This window comes from Gadus macrocephalus, chromosome 19, assembly GCF_031168955.1.
Source record: "Gadus macrocephalus chromosome 19, ASM3116895v1".
Classification (NCBI taxonomy): Eukaryota; Metazoa; Chordata; class Actinopteri; order Gadiformes; family Gadidae; genus Gadus; species Gadus macrocephalus.
The window spans coordinates 6,290,838-6,309,071 of record NC_082400.1 but is presented as its reverse complement, the minus strand read 5'-3'; the positions used below and the strand labels follow the sequence as shown (position 1 = coordinate 6,309,071).

General features: G+C 44.8%; 2 protein-coding genes across 2 annotated transcripts in view; both read left to right on the top strand.

The window, feature by feature from the left end:
• Window positions 1-49: 49 nt before the first annotated feature.
• LOC132447892 (transmembrane protein 230-like) lies at window positions 50-3,320 on the top strand. The gene is made up of 4 exons (XM_060038904.1): window positions 50-238; window positions 686-797; window positions 1,607-1,729; window positions 2,129-3,320. The coding sequence occupies exons 2-4, from the start codon at window positions 699-701 to the stop codon at window positions 2,267-2,269; spliced, it is 363 nt and encodes a 120-aa protein (XP_059894887.1). The 5' UTR covers window positions 50-238; window positions 686-698; the 3' UTR covers window positions 2,270-3,320.
• Window positions 3,321-3,642: 322 nt separating this feature from the next.
• Window positions 3,643-18,234, top strand: part of LOC132448011 (uncharacterized) — a 45,186-nt gene continuing 30,594 nt past the window's right edge. Inside the window, exons 1-4 of the mRNA XM_060039074.1 lie at window positions 3,643-3,740; window positions 8,913-9,011; window positions 9,517-9,714; window positions 17,640-17,786. Coding sequence (XP_059895057.1) covers window positions 8,957-9,011; window positions 9,517-9,714; window positions 17,640-17,786 — 400 coding nt within the window. The 5' untranslated portion in view covers window positions 3,643-3,740; window positions 8,913-8,956. The remainder of the gene's footprint in view (window positions 3,741-8,912; window positions 9,012-9,516; window positions 9,715-17,639; window positions 17,787-18,234) is intronic.

The following is an 18,234-nucleotide window of genomic DNA, read 5'->3' as shown; positions in this document are numbered from 1 at the left end:
TGCAGAATGGACCCTACTATCAACAGCGACAAAGCAGTGAACATTCAGTGAATATGCGCATGCGCCGTGTACAGGCGACAAGGAAGTTGTGCAGCAGCGACTTCGCAGACTGCAACAAACACTCATGAACACTATAATGACAACACTGGAACATGTGAACAGCACTTCACTCCGAGAAACTAACACCAAAGACCCCAGAGGGTCATCACGTTTCCTTATATTGTTGGTATTGTAAAAGGTAGGTTGTTCTTCTGTGCATACCGTTGATGTTAGGCGCTGGCATTTGCATACATTGATGCTCTTAGAATAAACCTTGGTGGTTCGCCTTTTTGGCGATTGTGGTAGTTATGTTGACTCCACATGTTGGTTGTTGTGTCTTATATATTGTGTCATGTTACTCATTTAGTGAACTGCTAGTCTTAAACCAGAGAATGTAGGCCTACTGTTGTTGAGTTGTATGGCAGTGATCCTCAAATGTCAACTTTCTAATGTTGACTTAACAATGATGGCGAGAGGGTGGATGCAATACTTCAACCGGTGGAGAACTCTGTGTATTTCCATAGGCTGTTAAGTAACCTCGTTCCCAGCCATAAGCAGGGCGCTTGTAAATAAAATTGCATTGGCAAATGCATTCAAATGTCAAAAAGTGAAGGTGGCCTACGAAGAAATGCTCTTTCCCATTCAGCTGTGTGTCCACCATGATGCCCAGCAGAGCAGTACTTGGAGGGGGCTCGTCCAACAACAAGGTCAAGTATTCCAGGCTGGCTGCAGATGAAGACGGCTACATAGACTTACAGGTGAGAAACTTAAATTAAATTAATTTTGAAGTCTGCAGTCAACTGCATACGAATAAAAATGCATGTCATGAAATGGTGTATTAAAATGCTAGGCACTTGTGGTTTTATATATATCATATCAGTGTTTCCCACCCTTGGGGTTGCCTGATATGCTTTTGGAGTCGCACAGAATTGCCTCCTTAGCTTTTATTTATTTTTAAAGGTTTCAAAAGTCCTTTATATGAACAGCCCTTGAAGTGTGGCGATGTGCATACATTCACTGGGTACTGAAATTATAATTTTTTTGTATCTATAAATGGTCATGTGACCAAAATAAAATCAACAACCACTGCTCTTTACAGAGATGACTCAATACCTATCCATTCGGCAATATTACTTACTTTTGGTTCAAAATTTATTGGTGCGTCACTTCTGAATTCTGGGAAACGCTGCTAATAGCTCTGGATTAAAATGTGTTGGAAATAGGGCAAGTGGGAATAATAAAGCTAAATCAACCAGAACTAATCCTTCAAAGTCGCTCCATCTTTGTTTGTTGATGACGTGACACCTCCACATTCACTGCTCCAACACTCCAACAGATGGTGTAGTTGAGCCATGAGTTGAACACTTCCAATCAGAGTCAGACATGGAGGGAGAGTTTGTTTACTGGATCGATCATGACAATTGATATGACATTCAATACAAACTATGACTTTAAGGACGGACCAGAATAATAAATGCTGAGTGTTTTTAAATATATTAAATAACTTAAATATTTCGTTATTTGGTAGATGGCTAAAGTTGAATTGCTTTCTGTGTCTTGTGTTCAGTTTAAGAGGAGCCCTCCTAAAGTTCCCTACAAGGCGATCGCACTTGCAACCTTTCTCTTCGTAGTAGGGGCCTTGTTGATCATCATCGGGTCCCTTCTGCTTGCAAAATACATAAAGGTTGAGGTAGGAGTAAACACGCCTCTTACACATTCCTTTCAAATGATTACATGAGAACCAGGCACTGGAGTAGGAAATGGAAATCTTTACTTAGTGATAAGTTTCAATAATGCTTCCTCCATCAAAAATCTTGTTCTAGCATTAGAGTCGATCACAGCCTGATTCAGTCCACTACGATATCAATAGAAATAGAAGAGGATGAGCCATTTTAGGCTACTTAGTCGCATAGTATTCCTCTTTGGCAAGTGTTTCAATACCATTATTTTGTGGGGTGACATAGACACTAATTTCTATCAACATACAGAAGACCAAAAGATAAAATAATAAAAATCGGCTTATTATATATTCAAATTTTATCTGAACATCACAATACATAAACCCCAATCTTCCGCTTCCCCTTTTCAGCATCCGGACCGTACCATTCCCGTCCTCATCATAGGGGTGCTGGTGTTCCTGCCCGGGTTCTACCACCTGAGGATCGCCTACTACGCGTCCAAGGGCTACCGTGGTTACTCCTACGACGACATCCCTGACTTTGGGGATTGAGAGCAGTGTTAGCGTCGTGTAGATGTCCTGATGCCATGCTAATGCTAATGCTAATCCTCTGGCCAAACCTATGCACCGCGCGGCTTGGCGCCTCTTTGACTTGATCATTTCACATACGGCTGTTTCGGACTACTCTGTTTCAAGGCAGCCTTTTGCTATAGGGAACCCTGGTTGGTGTGTCGTACCGCCTTACCGTGCGGTGCGTTGGGGTTTCTCTGGTAGACTGCTAGTTATTTTGTGACGTGTGTGCAGTTTACAGATGTTGCAGATTATGTAGCAAGGCTTGAACTGACCTCCACCCTCAGGCCGTCAAAACCAATGCTGTATTCCAGACTCACGGGAGTCTCGCTGTTGTTATTTAAATATTTGATGTAAATGGTAGCTTCAGTTATGCACTATATATATATAAATATATATTATATTATATGATGGCCAAATGATACTACTGCATAGACGCATAGGGTGTAGGTACCTAGTCCACAGAGGCCTTTGCTTTATATTGCGTACACCTCTCCAAAGGTTTAACAATAACAACGGCAACTGACAGCCTGCCAGCGTCTTTAATGCTATGACAGACGAGTTGACCAAGTTTGCATATCTTTTAATTTGTACTACACATCATCTTCACATCTTGGAGATCCCAGACTTCACTTAGTTTGCAACGCTTGGTAGAGACCCGACGTGCCTACAGCAGTTTACCATCAGCTGCTCTCTGACCCAGAAGGGCAATATTGGCTTTAGTGTGCATTGCATGGTACCATGCACTGCTACGATGTGCTTGATGCTACTTAGGCCACGGATATCCCATCCTCAGGGATTTAGATCCGCAACATCTTATGTATTTGAAGTGTTTATTAGGCATACAATAGTGTTGGTATACAAAAGAGGTTGAGTATGCTTGTAGAAAAAGCTTGAAGAAATACTTTGATGCAATGATTGTATTTGAATTGTTATACAAGATTTGACTGACTGAGTAATATATTCCTCAGAATATTTGTACTTTTCGAAGAACACCAATTTCTTTTGAATTAAATAGATATTTGAAAGTTCAGTGAGTCGTTTCCTTTACAAGTAAGAGGATTTTTTCCCCCAATAGATTTTATTGAGATTAAGGAGGCCCTCTTGCGGTTACAAGGACAAAAACACATTTCTATGTCAGGGAACTTTAATGCCAACCTACGACCATGAATTATGCCGCATGCAAAAATAAATCCCCCTTCAATGTGGGAAGTGATGCTGGTTAGAGTGCAAGGACTAAATACGTTGAACCTGTTATCAGTCAAAGGTAACACAACTCCCCAATATACAAGAAGGGTTTGTATGTGTTCGAAGTCCAACTGGGTTGAGGGGGAAAGGCGACTCCTGATTGGTCGAGCAGGATTGCAGGATTGGGGGTGGATGTGGATGGGGGCGGAGGTGGTGAGCGATGGAGCAAAGCGCAAAGTAAGTCACCCAGCGGAGCGCAAAGCAAGTAAGTCACTCACTGGAAACTATTTTATTTATTTAATATGTAAGGGTTGGGCTATTACCTGTTGATTGTTTTGAAAAAAGTTTTGCGTGGAAGTTGCTCTATCACAGATATACTAAGATCTAAGCGTCCTCGGTGTATTTATTATTGAGAGACGGGTGTGTAATAGAAGTAGGAAGGACGTGTAGAAGGGATGCGTTGTAACCGCCGAGTACTAAGGACGTTAAATTGAAGTTCCCAGAGTTTTGAACGATACAATTTCACCCGAAGACACAAAGCCTACCCTTCAGTTTGAATTAGTTTCAAGTAGTCATAGACTTTATGATGAAATTCTCGTACTGCAGGCTATTTGAAACCCCTCTCCACCATTTAATTAGACCACCAGTGGGTAAGGAAGGCCATGCACGAAGCTGCATGGTTCTACTGGGCGCTCTTAATCGATACTGTTGTGGAGAGCCGCATTGAATTAAATGTGCTAAGAATCAGCCCCTCGTTTTAAGGGCTAGGGTTTGAGTCACTGGATATTAGTAGGCCTACAGGTGTCCTACGTTTTTTCCCGACTATTTCCTTTGAAATGTGTTTCTGAATGTATTTTTTCACTTGCATGCATTTTTCTTGAAGTAAATGTCAGGCGTACATGTGCTTACAGGTGGAAATACCAATCCTGTATCGATTTTGAATTTACACTGGCGATTTTTTTAATCTTGTTTACTGGTGGCAGATAGGATCTGTGCGATGACATCGACTGTTCGATGTCTAATTAGCGTCGGCTCAGTAAAAAGCGGATTAGAAAACACAATCAATTCCCCTGTGGAGGATGACATCTTTCCTGATTGTTGGAGCATTTCTTTCTTGCTTTGATCAACTTGTTTTCTGAGATGATCAATATTCTATGTTTTACTGAGTTAGTTTAAAAAAATGTGAATGTGGCCTGCAATACATTGTTTTAAGTCCCTGGTCTAATTCCATTTTAAATTACATATTCAACAGAATTTAATCCAAGGACATCGTAAAGAAAGAAAGAAATATTTTTAATTAAGGACTATTTAAAAACACCTCAATGGTCTCGCCATACTCGAGTACCATTTGTATTTAATGAAAGCAGCCAAATACAAAGATGGGGAAACTGAAGCTTTAAAACACAAGTGTTAAGGATTTGGCAAGGGCAGCAGTGGTTTGTGAATAGTTGAGTTACCTGGTAGCACTAAATTCCCTCTGAATTCCCCTCCAGCAGACCTGAAACCGTATGTAGGCATGTTTCTATTTCATATTTACGGCGAGAACAGTCTCTTGTGTTACTTAGCAGTGTATCGTAGCCTCTGCTGTTATTACATGATCACTTAAAGCTAGTGCCACTGCATGTTATTGTGTGTGAGTCTCAGGCAGGGGGATCTGTCTAGGGACCGTGTGTTACCATGGCTGGGCTGAATCAATTGTAGTGTGTGTTTGTGGAACCTATTTGAGTGAGAGTTGAGTTTGATTGAAAGAGAAAATATAAATTCTACCCGGGGCTTTAACAATGTGTTATTTTTCCCTTCCTGGTTATTTTTCCCTTCCAGATACGCCTGTCTCCTCTCATAGTTTCATCTCTTGTTCTTCCTCTGTTATGTATTTTTCACCTTTTTGCTGCTGCATCTCTCTCCCTCTCTCCCTCACTACTTTCTTTATACCTTTCCTTTACTCTCCGTGTCTCGCAGTCACTCAGTCTTTCCACCTCTCTCTTCTTTCTGTGTCTCTCTGTCATACTTTGCCTCTCTCCTACTTTCTCTAGTATTCTCTTTTAAATTAAGTTAAAACAAGTTCAATTCAATGGGCCTTTATTGGCAAGGGAAACATATGTTTCATAATACTGTACGTACAATTAATGATGTTGAAGAATGAAGTAGGCTACATGTGTAAAAAGCTGTGTTTAACATTGAAATATTGCATTCAAATCTATTAATAAGAGTTTGTAAAATCAACTTAAAAATACAAACAGAACAATTTTGCTCTCGTTGACTATTTTTCTCTTCTCTCTCTCTCTCTCTCTCTCTCTCTCTCTCTCTCTCTCTCTCTCTCTCTCTCTCTCTCTCTCTCTCTCCCCCCCCACTCTCTCTGTCTCTTCCTCCCCTACTCTATATCTCCACCATTCTCTCTCTCCCTATCTCCTCCACTCTCTGTCTCTCCCTCCCCAACTCTCTCTCTTCCCCACTCTCTCACCCACTCTCTCTCCTTCCCCTACTCTCTCTCTCTCCTACTCTCTCTCTCTCTCTCCCCTACTCTCCCCCTCTGTCCCTCTCCTTCTCTCTCTCTCTCTCTCTCTCTCTCTCTCTCTCTCTCTCTCTCTCTCTCTCTCTCTCTCTCTCTCTCTCTCTCATCAGCTCTAATACACTCCAGTGCTTTGACAGCTCACTGGACTCCCAACGGTTTCCTTTCTCACAGCCACAAAAAAATAAAAATCCAGTCCGTTTTTCATGCTGCTGTTGATATAACCAACCTTGTGTCGAATGCAATTCTGTCCTCTGCAACCATCGGGTTTTCATCCAGTTAAGGAAAAGGCAGGGCATTTGAATTGCGCTTTGACAACCTTGTTAACTCACCCGGCAGTTAATAATCATGTGAGAATCCTAATAATTGTATTGCGTTACCTTTTATTCCTGACACAAGGAAATGTTGCAATGTTTTTATTACATTGCATTACGTGCAGCATTCATATCTCTCCACCCTAATCATATAGGTTTATGGCCTTTTTGTTATTCCATGGCAGGAGCAAAGTCTGAACCGACAAAACCCTGAGTTTGTTTCAACACAGACTCTCCCGATACAGCAGCAGCAGTAGAACTGCATTTCTGTTTCCAGATTGCAGTCTATTCCATTGGAAGTCAAACATAAACTATGTGACTAGCCTTGGGCTAGTGCTGCTCACAGGCTTTTTATATTTATGATGGACCAGTATTGGGTGGTACAGTGCTCTATACTGGGGTTTCAAGCTGTTTGGATCATTGTACACCAGTATTAGCTGAGAGGTGTTGGCTGAGAGACAGTTGTGTAAACTGAGATACACTAGTGTTAGTTGAGACACAGTTGTGTCAGCGGAGAGACAGTTGTGTAAGCTGGGGGAGAGTTGTGTTAGCTGGGGACAGTTGTGTTAGCTGGGGACAGTTGTGTTAGCTGAGGAACAATAGTGTCAGCTGAGAGGCCGTGTTAGCTGAGAGACAGTTGTGTTAGCTGCGATACAATCACGCTTACCAAGGACATATTTCTTGATCTGTTGCTTCAGGAAGTTGGTTATGATTAGGCACACTAACCTCCCCCCCCCCCCCCCCACCCCTTTCCAACACAAACGGACACACAGTCACACACACATATGGAGTCACAAAGCACCAGGCCTATCCATTACTTCAAGCATATATCCTCTGTCACCCTTCCACATGTGCACATACATGACCTGACACGTGCTCCAAGGATTTGGTCGCTGGCGTTCCTCCCACTCTCTGGCGCTAGCTTTAGCTCTTCAGCGTGTGTAATTAAGTTAGCTTAATGAGGCTGCTACAGCAGTGCCGTTGTGAGCTAATGCTAGCACAGGCTTTGGCTGAGGATGAAGGGTTTATCACTTCCTGTCCACTCCCAGCCTGATCGGAAGCCATTCTCTGACGCAGAATACATATCCTTGTTGGGGTGGTTTAAAAAAGGCCTCTGCTAGAGTTGTAGTTGTACTTCGGGATAGCGTACTTGCTTGGTAGGTAGTTTCTAGGTAGAAAGATATGGTGTATGATCCCCAAATGTCTGCACGATGCCTCCCAAGTTTCACATTTATTGTCATGCAAACATTAATGGAAATACAAGCAGTCACTACAGGCAATGAGATGCATCAATCCAGTCTTCCTCTAGAAAAAATAGAAAATACCCAAAGACTAAACAATCATTATTTGCATAAAAAATGTGTAAACGTAACTAACTGACCTCTTTAATCTGTGCGGCGTTCAAAATGCTGTCTAAATATGCATGAATATGATTGAGGTGTTACCGCCTTAAAAACATGGCATGGCATGGAGGCATCTGCTACCTAAAGAGCTCTTGCTACACAGACTCCTTCAGATGTCTAACGTTCAGGAGGGCCACACATTTCCAGAGCTCCCAACCAGGTCTTGACTGTGGACTACAATACTCTTCTCCACACTCCTCCATCTTATCTGCTCACCTTCTGCTGGGCGTGGGTAGCCTGTTTCATGACTGCATCGATGGTCCCCGAACAACCCTGGTTTATATCTCACTCCGCTATGTGCAACTCCTTCCAGATTTATACGACATTTCCGAAATTTGGGCCCATAAAAGGCCACCCGGCCGGCGGGGAGACCGGAGGGATGGGGGGGTTCTGGCAGGGGGGGTTCTGGCAGGGAAGGCACTGGCCCATTACTGTAATGACATGGGATCAATTCCAGCTATTGGAGATAGCTGGAATTGCAGAATGGGGCTTCTTTGCTTTTCTTTTTTCAGCAGGAGCGGCAGTGTGAGATTTTTGCCGATGTATCATCCCAGGTGCCCTTGTTTACCTGTTCAGCCATTTTATCCAAAGCGACAGAACATTCTGTGAGTCAGAGGTCATTATCGAGCAGTTTGGGGGTGTCAGTGAGTACAGAGACCGCTCTTTAAGGTGCAGGTAGGAGTTAGACACTGAAAACAGAAACGGGTCAATAAGGAGAAGACAGGGGTAAAACAGTGAATACAGTGTCCTGTCATTAAGGAGCAGGTAGGGGTACGACTGAACAGAGATGTCATTAAGGAGCAGGTATAGGGGTTAGATAGTGAAAACAGAGACAAGTCATTAAGGAGAAGGTAGGGGTACAACAGTGAATACATTGACAGGTCATTAAGGAGAAGGTAGATTGTTGTTATTGTTAGATTGTGTACAGAAATGTAATTGAGGATCAGGTAGGGGCTAGACAATACAAACGGTCATCAAGGAGCAGGTAGTCTTAGGCCAACTTGCTCAGGGATACCAATATTGAAAGTTTTGAAATTCAGAATCGAAACAAGTACCTTTTGCGATATCAGACTCATGTCATCATCACACAGGTAAGAGGTAATATATCCTGCGGACCATCGGGTTTAATCCCAGTACTTCTCATCTGGGATTCAAGGGGATAGTGTGCCTCGCGCAGGGGAATGAATGTGTTTTGTCTCTCTGACTGACAGATTGGACATGCTGCCAATCATATGAGATCTGACAAGAGACGGAGATGGCACAGCCAGACCAACCCACGCTCACACTGGTCACGTTGTTCTGCATGTTCTGTGAGTATCAATCACATCGGCGCCTCTGATTTACAAAGCTTGCAGCCACACTCGATAAGATAGCTATATTTCCCATGCAGTTCTGAATCACATTATGTGCATACATACGTATACATACAGATGTGTACACGCATAATACTGTGTGCATAATACTACTACCCACAGAGGCTTCTTTGATCGAGTTGATGGAATATATCTTTCGTAGCGGGGTCTTGAATTCCATCATGACCAGGGTTATTCCATGAATAATACACACAAAAGCGTTCATACAATAATGATAATGTATAGGGTCTAGTTAAAATGCCATCAGCCATATGACCTACAAATCCTGTGTCGTTATTCATCTTTATCGCACAGAGAAGATATTCATCTTTGTTCGTGTCCTATTGTTGTATATTCTGTCCACCAAAATAAAAAGTGCTTCCTGGTGCATGCAATCACATGGGTTCGGCTCAGGTACAGAACCGGACTCACGGGTCGATGTTTCTCTGCCCCTCTGTCCCAGACGTGAGTCGGGGCTGGAGCCCAGAGGTCCAGGGACGGGAGGGGGGGGTAGTGGAGCTGGACTGTAGCCTGCCGTCTGGCCCCAGCAGCCCCGGGTCAGCCTCCCCCCGGATGGTGGAGTGGGTCCGGCGGGGGTACGACACCCCTGTTCTGATGAGCTTTGGAGCGCACGCCTCTCGCGTGCACCCCGAGTATGAAGGTAAAGCTTGCTCACTCTTCTTTTTTTTTTTAATGAATGTATATATGGCGCCAAGATAAACTCGTGCAGGGGTCGGCAACCTATGGTACGCGTGCCATATCGGGCCCGCGAGGACATTTAGGCCCAATCCCATTTCTACCCCTTACCCCTTCCCCTTACCCCTCCCACTTGTTTTGAAGGGGTAAGGGGTAGAAATGGGATTGGGCCTTACACTGCCTGGAGGAGCCATTTGAAAATATATCTATGGAGTAAGCACAAACGGGGACAATGTATAATGGTTAACAAAATTATTATTAGCTTTGAAACAATACTAAACTAATTAACTAGTCTCAAACAACACAAAGGTTTATAATGGTTCTACCGCGCGGGAGCTGATACCACTAGTTTGATAGCTATCGTTGTTGTTTTATTATATCTAAGTTGATAATGACAGTAGGTGAAAAAGTAGATTGTGTAATAACTTGGACAAGCTCATTTGGATTTATTCCACAAAAGGACCGAGTTGTGTGCGTACTTTGCTGCAAAGTTGTTGACTGTCGAACTTCCGGTGTATGACGTCCTTCTGAAACAAGACACAAGAAGAATTTTGAATGTGAGGCGGATGGATTGAATCAATAAACGAAGGCAGTGGCCCAGTACCAGGAGCATAGCAGTGTGTACCACCTTATGAGCTGCCAAAAAACAAGCTAGAGAAGGTAGCTATGAAGTCACTCAGTGAATTGCTAAACACGGAAAGCCATTCCCAGATGAAGAATATACAAAGGAGGCTTTCCCCAGCAGAGGTTATATTTAACGGATTACGAAACAAAGTAACTATCGTTTCCAGGATTAAAGATCCGGCGGCCTGCGAGAACTGTGGTTCTTCTGGGTTTCATGCACGTTGTCTGAAGCCTACTTGTGAGCATACTCGTGAGCTACTCATGGCCCCCTGACGTCCTCCTCAATGGTCTTTATCGTCACTGTTGCTCATTCTCCATAGAAGTATATCCTAGGTGTCAGTAACACCTCGTAAATTAACTCTAGCCGACGACGGACTTCAAAGCTTCGACGCTGACCTAGTGAAATCCTTGCAACTTTAACATTTTGCATTACGTTAGGGAACATAGGGGAGTCCAGTTCCCATGGTTACACCCATGGTCTCCTTTATCCTGGGCGCCTCGTCTCGAGAGCCTACTCGGAGGGAGCGGCTCTCACGGGGCCGCGTGGGCCCTCTGGCATCTCTTGGGTTTCATCACCCTCCATTGTTGCGCTGGCGTCCATTGTTCATCGCCCGGTTCTGCAGGGAGCCGAGAGCGAGCCTCTGTGGTCGGGAATACCCTTTGTTTCACCGCAGTTGTTCTTTAACGTTGGGAGAACAATGGGGGCAATGCGGACAAAGGTGGAACAGACCTTGTGTGGCTTGAGTCTCAACCCCCTATTTTCCCCTCCCTCTTTTTTACGATTGGCCGGCCACCCAGAAAATAAAGAAAAACAACAATGATCGAGCACCAATGCCGGGACTTTCCGAATCCTCTGTTGGGGTTCTGCTAGTGCACTTCGATTTTGAGTGGGAAAATCAAAGAAGAAGAAGGAGAAGAAGAAGAATACGTTAATGATGCAATGCTTCAAATGGTCTTCCTAGAGGAGAACGGTGTTTGAGGGTTTATTTGTGGAATTTCGTTTTAGATTATGCCTCTAAAACGTCCATTGCCAGGATATATTTCTGGGTCCTTGGGCGATCAGTTTCATCGGATGCACGTGGATAAAAATAAGTCTGTGCTATAAATCTTCTGTCAGAAAGCTGGGCAGCTCCTGTCTCTTGGAGGCCTGTTCATCCCACAGTAAGCAGAGTACCTGTTCACCACGGCCTTCCCGAATGCCTCATATCAAAGCTGCTCGGCTTTTGGTGAAGCCCGGTTCCACCCCTTGACTTGGCTTTCATATTTGTTTACCATTGGAGGAAAGCTGCATTCACCTCTCTGCCTGCACTGGCAATCACTCTCACACACACACACACACACACACACACACACACACACACACACACACACACACACACACACACACACACACACACACACACACACACACACACACACACACACTTACTCACCAATCACTCACTCAAACACACACATATACAAACTTACTCACACACACACACAGACACAGATAGACAGTATCACCACGAACCTCTGCCACACCCTTACCACCCAGACAAGGAAATATGATACAGTACATTTACATGGCTATAAAATGGGTGTAAAACCTTGGCAACCGGGCTGTACAGGGCCAGGTGTACTCTGATGACGGCCCTGAGCTCGTAAAGACTGCTTGTTGACAGAGAGAATGATGTCACCTCTCAAGCCACTTTTCAAGATAGTGAAACAACACTTTATTGCTTCCGCGATAAGACGTGACAGCAGTTGGTGGCTGAAGTTCACAAGTTAAGCATGTGACGGTCACTTTGGACACCAGACATGCCAGCGACAAACAAAAATGTCAAAAATGTACAAACTAAAAGACAATCACCAAAGATACATATACGTCTTTCTTGTACATAAAAGAGACGGAATGCTTATGAATTATCTTGGCTTTCAAGGCTTTTCAAGGCTTTCGAGTAACAATACACGCCTTGACAAAGCCAACCGCCACTTTCTTACTAACCAGACTGGCAACGGTGGACAAAGCAGCTATTGTGCGGCCCGCAAGCGTTCTCACAGGTAGGAGCTGTTGAATAAGGAGGGACAGGTGCATCATGGGATACAAAGGATGTGTGGTGGGCTCGGCGGAGACCGGTGTGGGTTTCACTTCCTCGGGACGTGGATGTGCTCGGGTATCTTCAAGCTTGGCTGAGCCCTCAGCCCCACAGGTCCTGTGTCAGGGTTCTGTCCTGGTGTCCACCTGTTGCTAACCTGTTATTAACGCTTACTTAGGAATTCCATTCGAGCTGCTCGCCAAATGCTGAAGCCTCTGATTGGGGCGATTAGGCTTGTAGTCAAACAAATGTGTGTGTAATTGTATTTATGTGTGTGGGTTTATTTATGTGTGTGTGTGTGTGTGTGTGTGTGTGTGTGTGTGTGTGTGTGTGTGTGTGTGTGTGTGTGTGTGTGTGTGTGTGTGTGTGTGTGTGTGTGTGTGTGTGTGTGTGTGTGTGTGTGTGTGTGTATTGACTTGTATTTAAGTGTGTGGGTGGGCGTCTATATGTGTGTATGCGTCTGGTGTGTGTGTTTGTTTGTACATGTGTGTGTTTGCGTAAACTAATGAAAGTGTCACTTCTGCTGGCAACAACAACGACAAACACTTCCTTTGCCATTCTGGATGCGACACCAGTTTCTGCCGCACAGTGTGGACTATGTATTCAAACGCACACTCCCTACACACACTATGCCCTGCCCTGTGGAAAGGATTGGCCTTTTTCTGTGTGTTTGCTTTTCTTTAATGGGGTTAAAAAAAGATCAGAGAGGTTAGTATCGGCTCCCTCTCTCTGTCTGTCTCCCTGGTGGGTTCAGTACACACAGCTTGTGACGAGTAAACAAGACAAATACAGCTGGATAAATCCCCTTGTTAGCTAGCTAGCTTGGTACCATACAAATCCTCAGATGTGTGGTGGTTAACGCCACACATCCACAGTTAACCTGCATAGTTAGTGTGTCTTCTTATTTGTGCTGTGGATTAGCTTGCAAAAGTTAGCAGGAGTGTCTCTTGTTTGCGCAAGAGACCCCCCACCCCAAGCTGCCGCTGTTTGCCACAGTGGCAGCTTGTTCTGTCATGACAATAGAGACCTTGCTCTCGGTCTCTTGAGCTAGCTGGGATGATTCCTATTTCAAACCATCACGCGTGATCGAGCCGAGTGGACCAACGAACGAGGAAGACTGAAACCTTATCTGCTCCGGTCCTCTTTTGTCACTCGACTGAAACCCAGCGCTGTAGACATTTAACACCGGAGGAGGCATTGATGTGCCTTAGCCTTCAGGCGAGCGAACGAAGGTGTCTTTCTGAAAAATATGAAACTGATTGTGTTGCGATACGTTTTTTGAATTCTCTCAAACAAGCAATCATTATGCGTCTGCAGCGAGTTCGATATGTAATCAGTTCAGGCCTTTGGTCTGAATACATAAATGCATTAATACATGTTGTAAGAAATAGCTGAAGGAAATGTGCAATGTGAGATAATATTTATCAATGATGAAATATGTTGAAACTGAACAAAGTAAATTAGACATCAGAAGTTACTTTCCGTTGATATTATTATTTGAATAGTTTGTTTTTAAATGGTCAGACATTTATAGATATAGCGTTGTGTCAGCCAACAGTGTGCTGCTTCATGACAGACAAACCAGTGATTATTATTTGAATATGAACTTTTTTTATGTTCAGACATTTATAGACATAGGGTTATTATGTGTCCGCCCCCGCTGTGGGCGGTTTCATTGACATGCAACTCGAAAAAGAACACGAATGATTGTGGATTATTACGAATGCCTGTTTATTTTCTATGAGTGCAGCGGTTTGGTTTAATGTAGTTCTGTCACTTTGACACGATGTAGTGGAGACGTAGCAGGGAGGGTTAGAGCATCTCATCATGCACACCAGGTAAGCTGCCGACATCAGTTGTGCGTGCGTTTGTGTGTGTTATGGTGTGCGTGTGTGTGTTGCTGTGTGTGCGTTCGAGTGTGCATAAGTGAATTCTGCCAAAGGGAAATTCCAGGGGCAAAGTGCCACGTTTGCATCAGCCATAATAGGTAATTAAGTAAATATCGCTAAAGATCAAAACAATCGGAAATTCATAGAGTTTGGCGACTGAAGAACGGACTGTTCTCTTTTAGACGCACGTCGAGGACGTCAGGAGGAAGTCTTCCGAGCGTGTAGCTCAGAACTCGAGGTGCCGTTTGGTGTTCTTGCGGTGCCTTCAAGTTATTTGGATATTTAACGAACAGAACGGAACCGGCCTGCTCTAGAGAGATAGTACTGCCTTTGTGAGAGGCAGGTAATTGAATGGAGAGGTAACCCACAGAGGCGGATCGGATGAGAGCAGGAGGAGGAAGAGGAGGAGGTAGAGGTAGGGGAGGAGGAGGTGGAGTGGAAATTGAGTGCTCTTTTGTCAAAACTTTGTAAGTGGTGGAGGCGGGCATAGGGATCATTTTCAGCAGCCGGTTCTGTTTAACCACATGTATCGATGTATCAGGAGACAAAAGCAATTAGAATGCAATTCCCCAACAATTTGCTTTAACTGATTAAAAGCGTAGGTAATGTAATATCCGCGTTGAAAAGGGTTTTGTTTGGTTTCACCTCTCCTTTTGAGAGGGAGCTTTTGTATTTACAACTACAATGGCAAACTAAAGATGCTAAGCTTTTCTAAACCCATTAGGCTTGATCTGTTAATGTTATTCTCGAAGTGTAAGCACACACACACACACACACACACGTACACACACACCTACTCACACAAACACACACACACACATACACACACACACACACACACACACACACAAACACACACACAGTAGGACGCTGAAGAGTAGTGTGAATCAATGGCACGCACAAACTGCGGTAAAAAACGCACACATATATCGACAAACATACATATGTGGATTCACAGAGGGTATCTAACTTTGGTCATTATTTTAGTTTTCCCTCTTCTGTCTCCAACTTTGGTGACCTTTCTACATTGTCCCTTGCTACGTTGACTCTGGCTCCATTTCCCCTTCTCTTTCTCCTTTTCTCTTTTCCTCCGTCTCTCTGTCCACCAACCTCCCTCCTCTCTCCACCTCTCTCTCTCTCTCCTCTTTTGTTTGTTCGGTCTGAGTAACCCTCTGAATTTACCTCCCATTCAAATCCTCCTCCGGCCTTAATGCATGTGTACGATTACATCACCGTCTTTGGATTGGGCTGGTCCCTTCTCCCTCTGTCCTCTCCCATTCCCTCTCTCTGTCTCTTTCGCCCGCTCTCTGGTTACTCATAGCCATAATGTTCTGGGTTGGATCCCCAATTTCCTATTCTCACATCCTAAACAAGAGGCCTCCTAGAACAATATGCCTCCTAACTCCTATCTGTTTAATGTCATGTATCTGTAATCACTGTCGGGCCTCTGCTGAATGATTAACACATTGAGACGGTCTTCTGTTTGATCCTTGGTTCCTCATGGCAAGATCATGCCTTTGAGCAAGGCAGGTACCACGTTACCTGTAAAGCCATGTGATTGGCTGCAGTGCCTGGAACATGTATGATAATATACAACTATATATAGATCGAAACTCAAACATAATCCTCTTAAGCCCGAAGCTGTGTCAGGACACATCTGAGTACAGACACAAATTCATCTTTTGGAGAAAATGTTGTGTCAAAAGTAATCCCAACAGTTTTTTAGAGCCACCTTCAAGGAAACTCTTTCTTTCCCATCTCTCATTCTTGAGACCTATTCGAAGTGAGCGAAAAAAGTTCATCCCGCTACATTCACGCTTGGTGTGCCTCTGCTCCATTAATACAATATGATTCCTTTTTCTATTTTTGGTTGAGCGACAAATATGAACCGAAAATCGCACTCCCTGCGCTTTAAGGCTTTTGGTGTTTCCTGAGGTGATATCGTGACACAGCCACACCATCCCCAGCGAGCCCGCCTCGCCAATGAGCTGGAATAAAGCAAACACTGAACATGGGAAAAAAAAAACACCCCGGCGGGGTCAAAGTTCACCGCTCTGGACCCACCTTAATCCCCCTGTGAAACAACACGCTGTGTGTTTTTTGTCCAGCTTCCCCTTCCTCTCCTCCCCTCCCCTCCCCTCCCTTCCCATCTGTGTGGATTCAGTCCCCTCTGGCGGACTGGGAAAGTTAAAACGGACCACACTGTCGCTGGCACAACACCCAAATGCCCCTCCCTGGATCTCTGCCACTTCCTGGTCCACTTCCTGGGTTGTGGCAGGACGGGATGGTCACAGTTCAGAGCTGGGAGTTGCACTTGCTCTCGTAGCTCCATATCGTCACTTAGGCAGGAGAGTCCAGTGGCTAATGAGTTTGACTTCCATCTACAAGATTCCGGGTTTGAACCCCTGTGTTTGCGTCCCACCTGCAGGCATCCTTGAGCAAGATTCGCTCACCCTCACCTGCCTATTAAGGATCGGTATCTCAAATCAGTCACTGTGATCAATTCAGGACTAAGCGGTCATCGATCAGCCGCTCAGCGGAAACTCAACAAAACCAGCGAACGACAATTGCCAAGGCAACGCTTGCGTCCCAGTGTTGCTGAGACTACCGCACTGCAGTGTGTGTGGGATCCAGCCAGCGTGTCTGTTGACTTGTTGATTCTTTGCTGTTAGGTTTTCTTTTTGTTTTTAGGCAGTGAGAGTCCGGTGTTGTCCGGTAAAGTTTGAACGTTTGTGACCTTTTGTATGCAGAACAATTTGACACTTTTCTTTAACAAAGGTTCGGTGATGTCAAGAGAGGAGGAGGGGAGAGATGAGCAATAGAGTTTTAGAGAGAGAGAGAGAGAAAGAGAAAGAGAGAGACATGAGAAATATAGTTTGAGAGAGAGAACCGAAAAGGAGAAGGAGAGAGACCTGAGGGATATAGTTAGAGAGAGAAGAGGAGATAGAAATGAGCGTTGGAGTTAGAGGGGGAAGGGGAGAGATGAGCAAGCACCGTGTGGTGGTTGCCTAGGGAGCTGTCACCTGGCAACCAGGAGATCACATTTCACCCGTTTTGTTTGGGTGTGTGAGTGTGTGCGTGTGTTCATGCGCGCCTGTGTGCAGTGACTTGGGGTTTTGTTAACTTTTCTCAATGGGTCCTCATCAAACAACTTTTCTGGAACTTTTCACCTTGGACATGAAATGAGCCATTCAATTTGATTGTATTTGTATTTAATTTTCCTCTCGCCTTTTCTGTCTCTGTCTGTCTGCCTTTTTTCTCATCACCTCTCTACTACCCCCCCCCCCTCTCTCTCCCAGGGCGAGTGAGCTTGGTTCGCAGCACCTCCCTGAGGGTGGCGCGGCTGATGGTGGAGGACGAGGGGGCGTACGAGTGTCAACTCTTCCTCCTGGACCACGTCACCAACGTGTCCCGCAGCGGCAACTGGACGCAGCTCTCTGTCACCGGTACGGTAGGCTGAGAGAGGCTCCCGACACAGAGGGTTCCCCTGGTCCAACCTCTCTGTTCTCCCACTGCCTATGAGCTGTGTGGACGTTGGCCAACAGTCCCCGCCCTCCTACTTCCTATGAGCTGTGTGTACCAGTTAGCAGCCCGAACAAGAAGAAGAAGAACATGATGAGAAGATCAACATAGACAAGCAAAGACCAACAAAGACAAGCCGATTAAATGTCCCTTCATCAGAAGTCCCTCCCTCTCTCCCGTCTCTCGTCTCTCCTAACCCGTGTTATCGAGGCGAATATGGCTCCCTCCAAAGCATGCTAAGTAGTCTTGCCGATAACGTTCGCTCGCAGCCCCTCCGTCTCCAAGCGTTTAGTTTTCGTTGTGAGATTGGAAGCCCTGGACCGAGGTTACCGGCACAGTGAACACAGTGGTGCTCAACCTCTGGCACGGGAC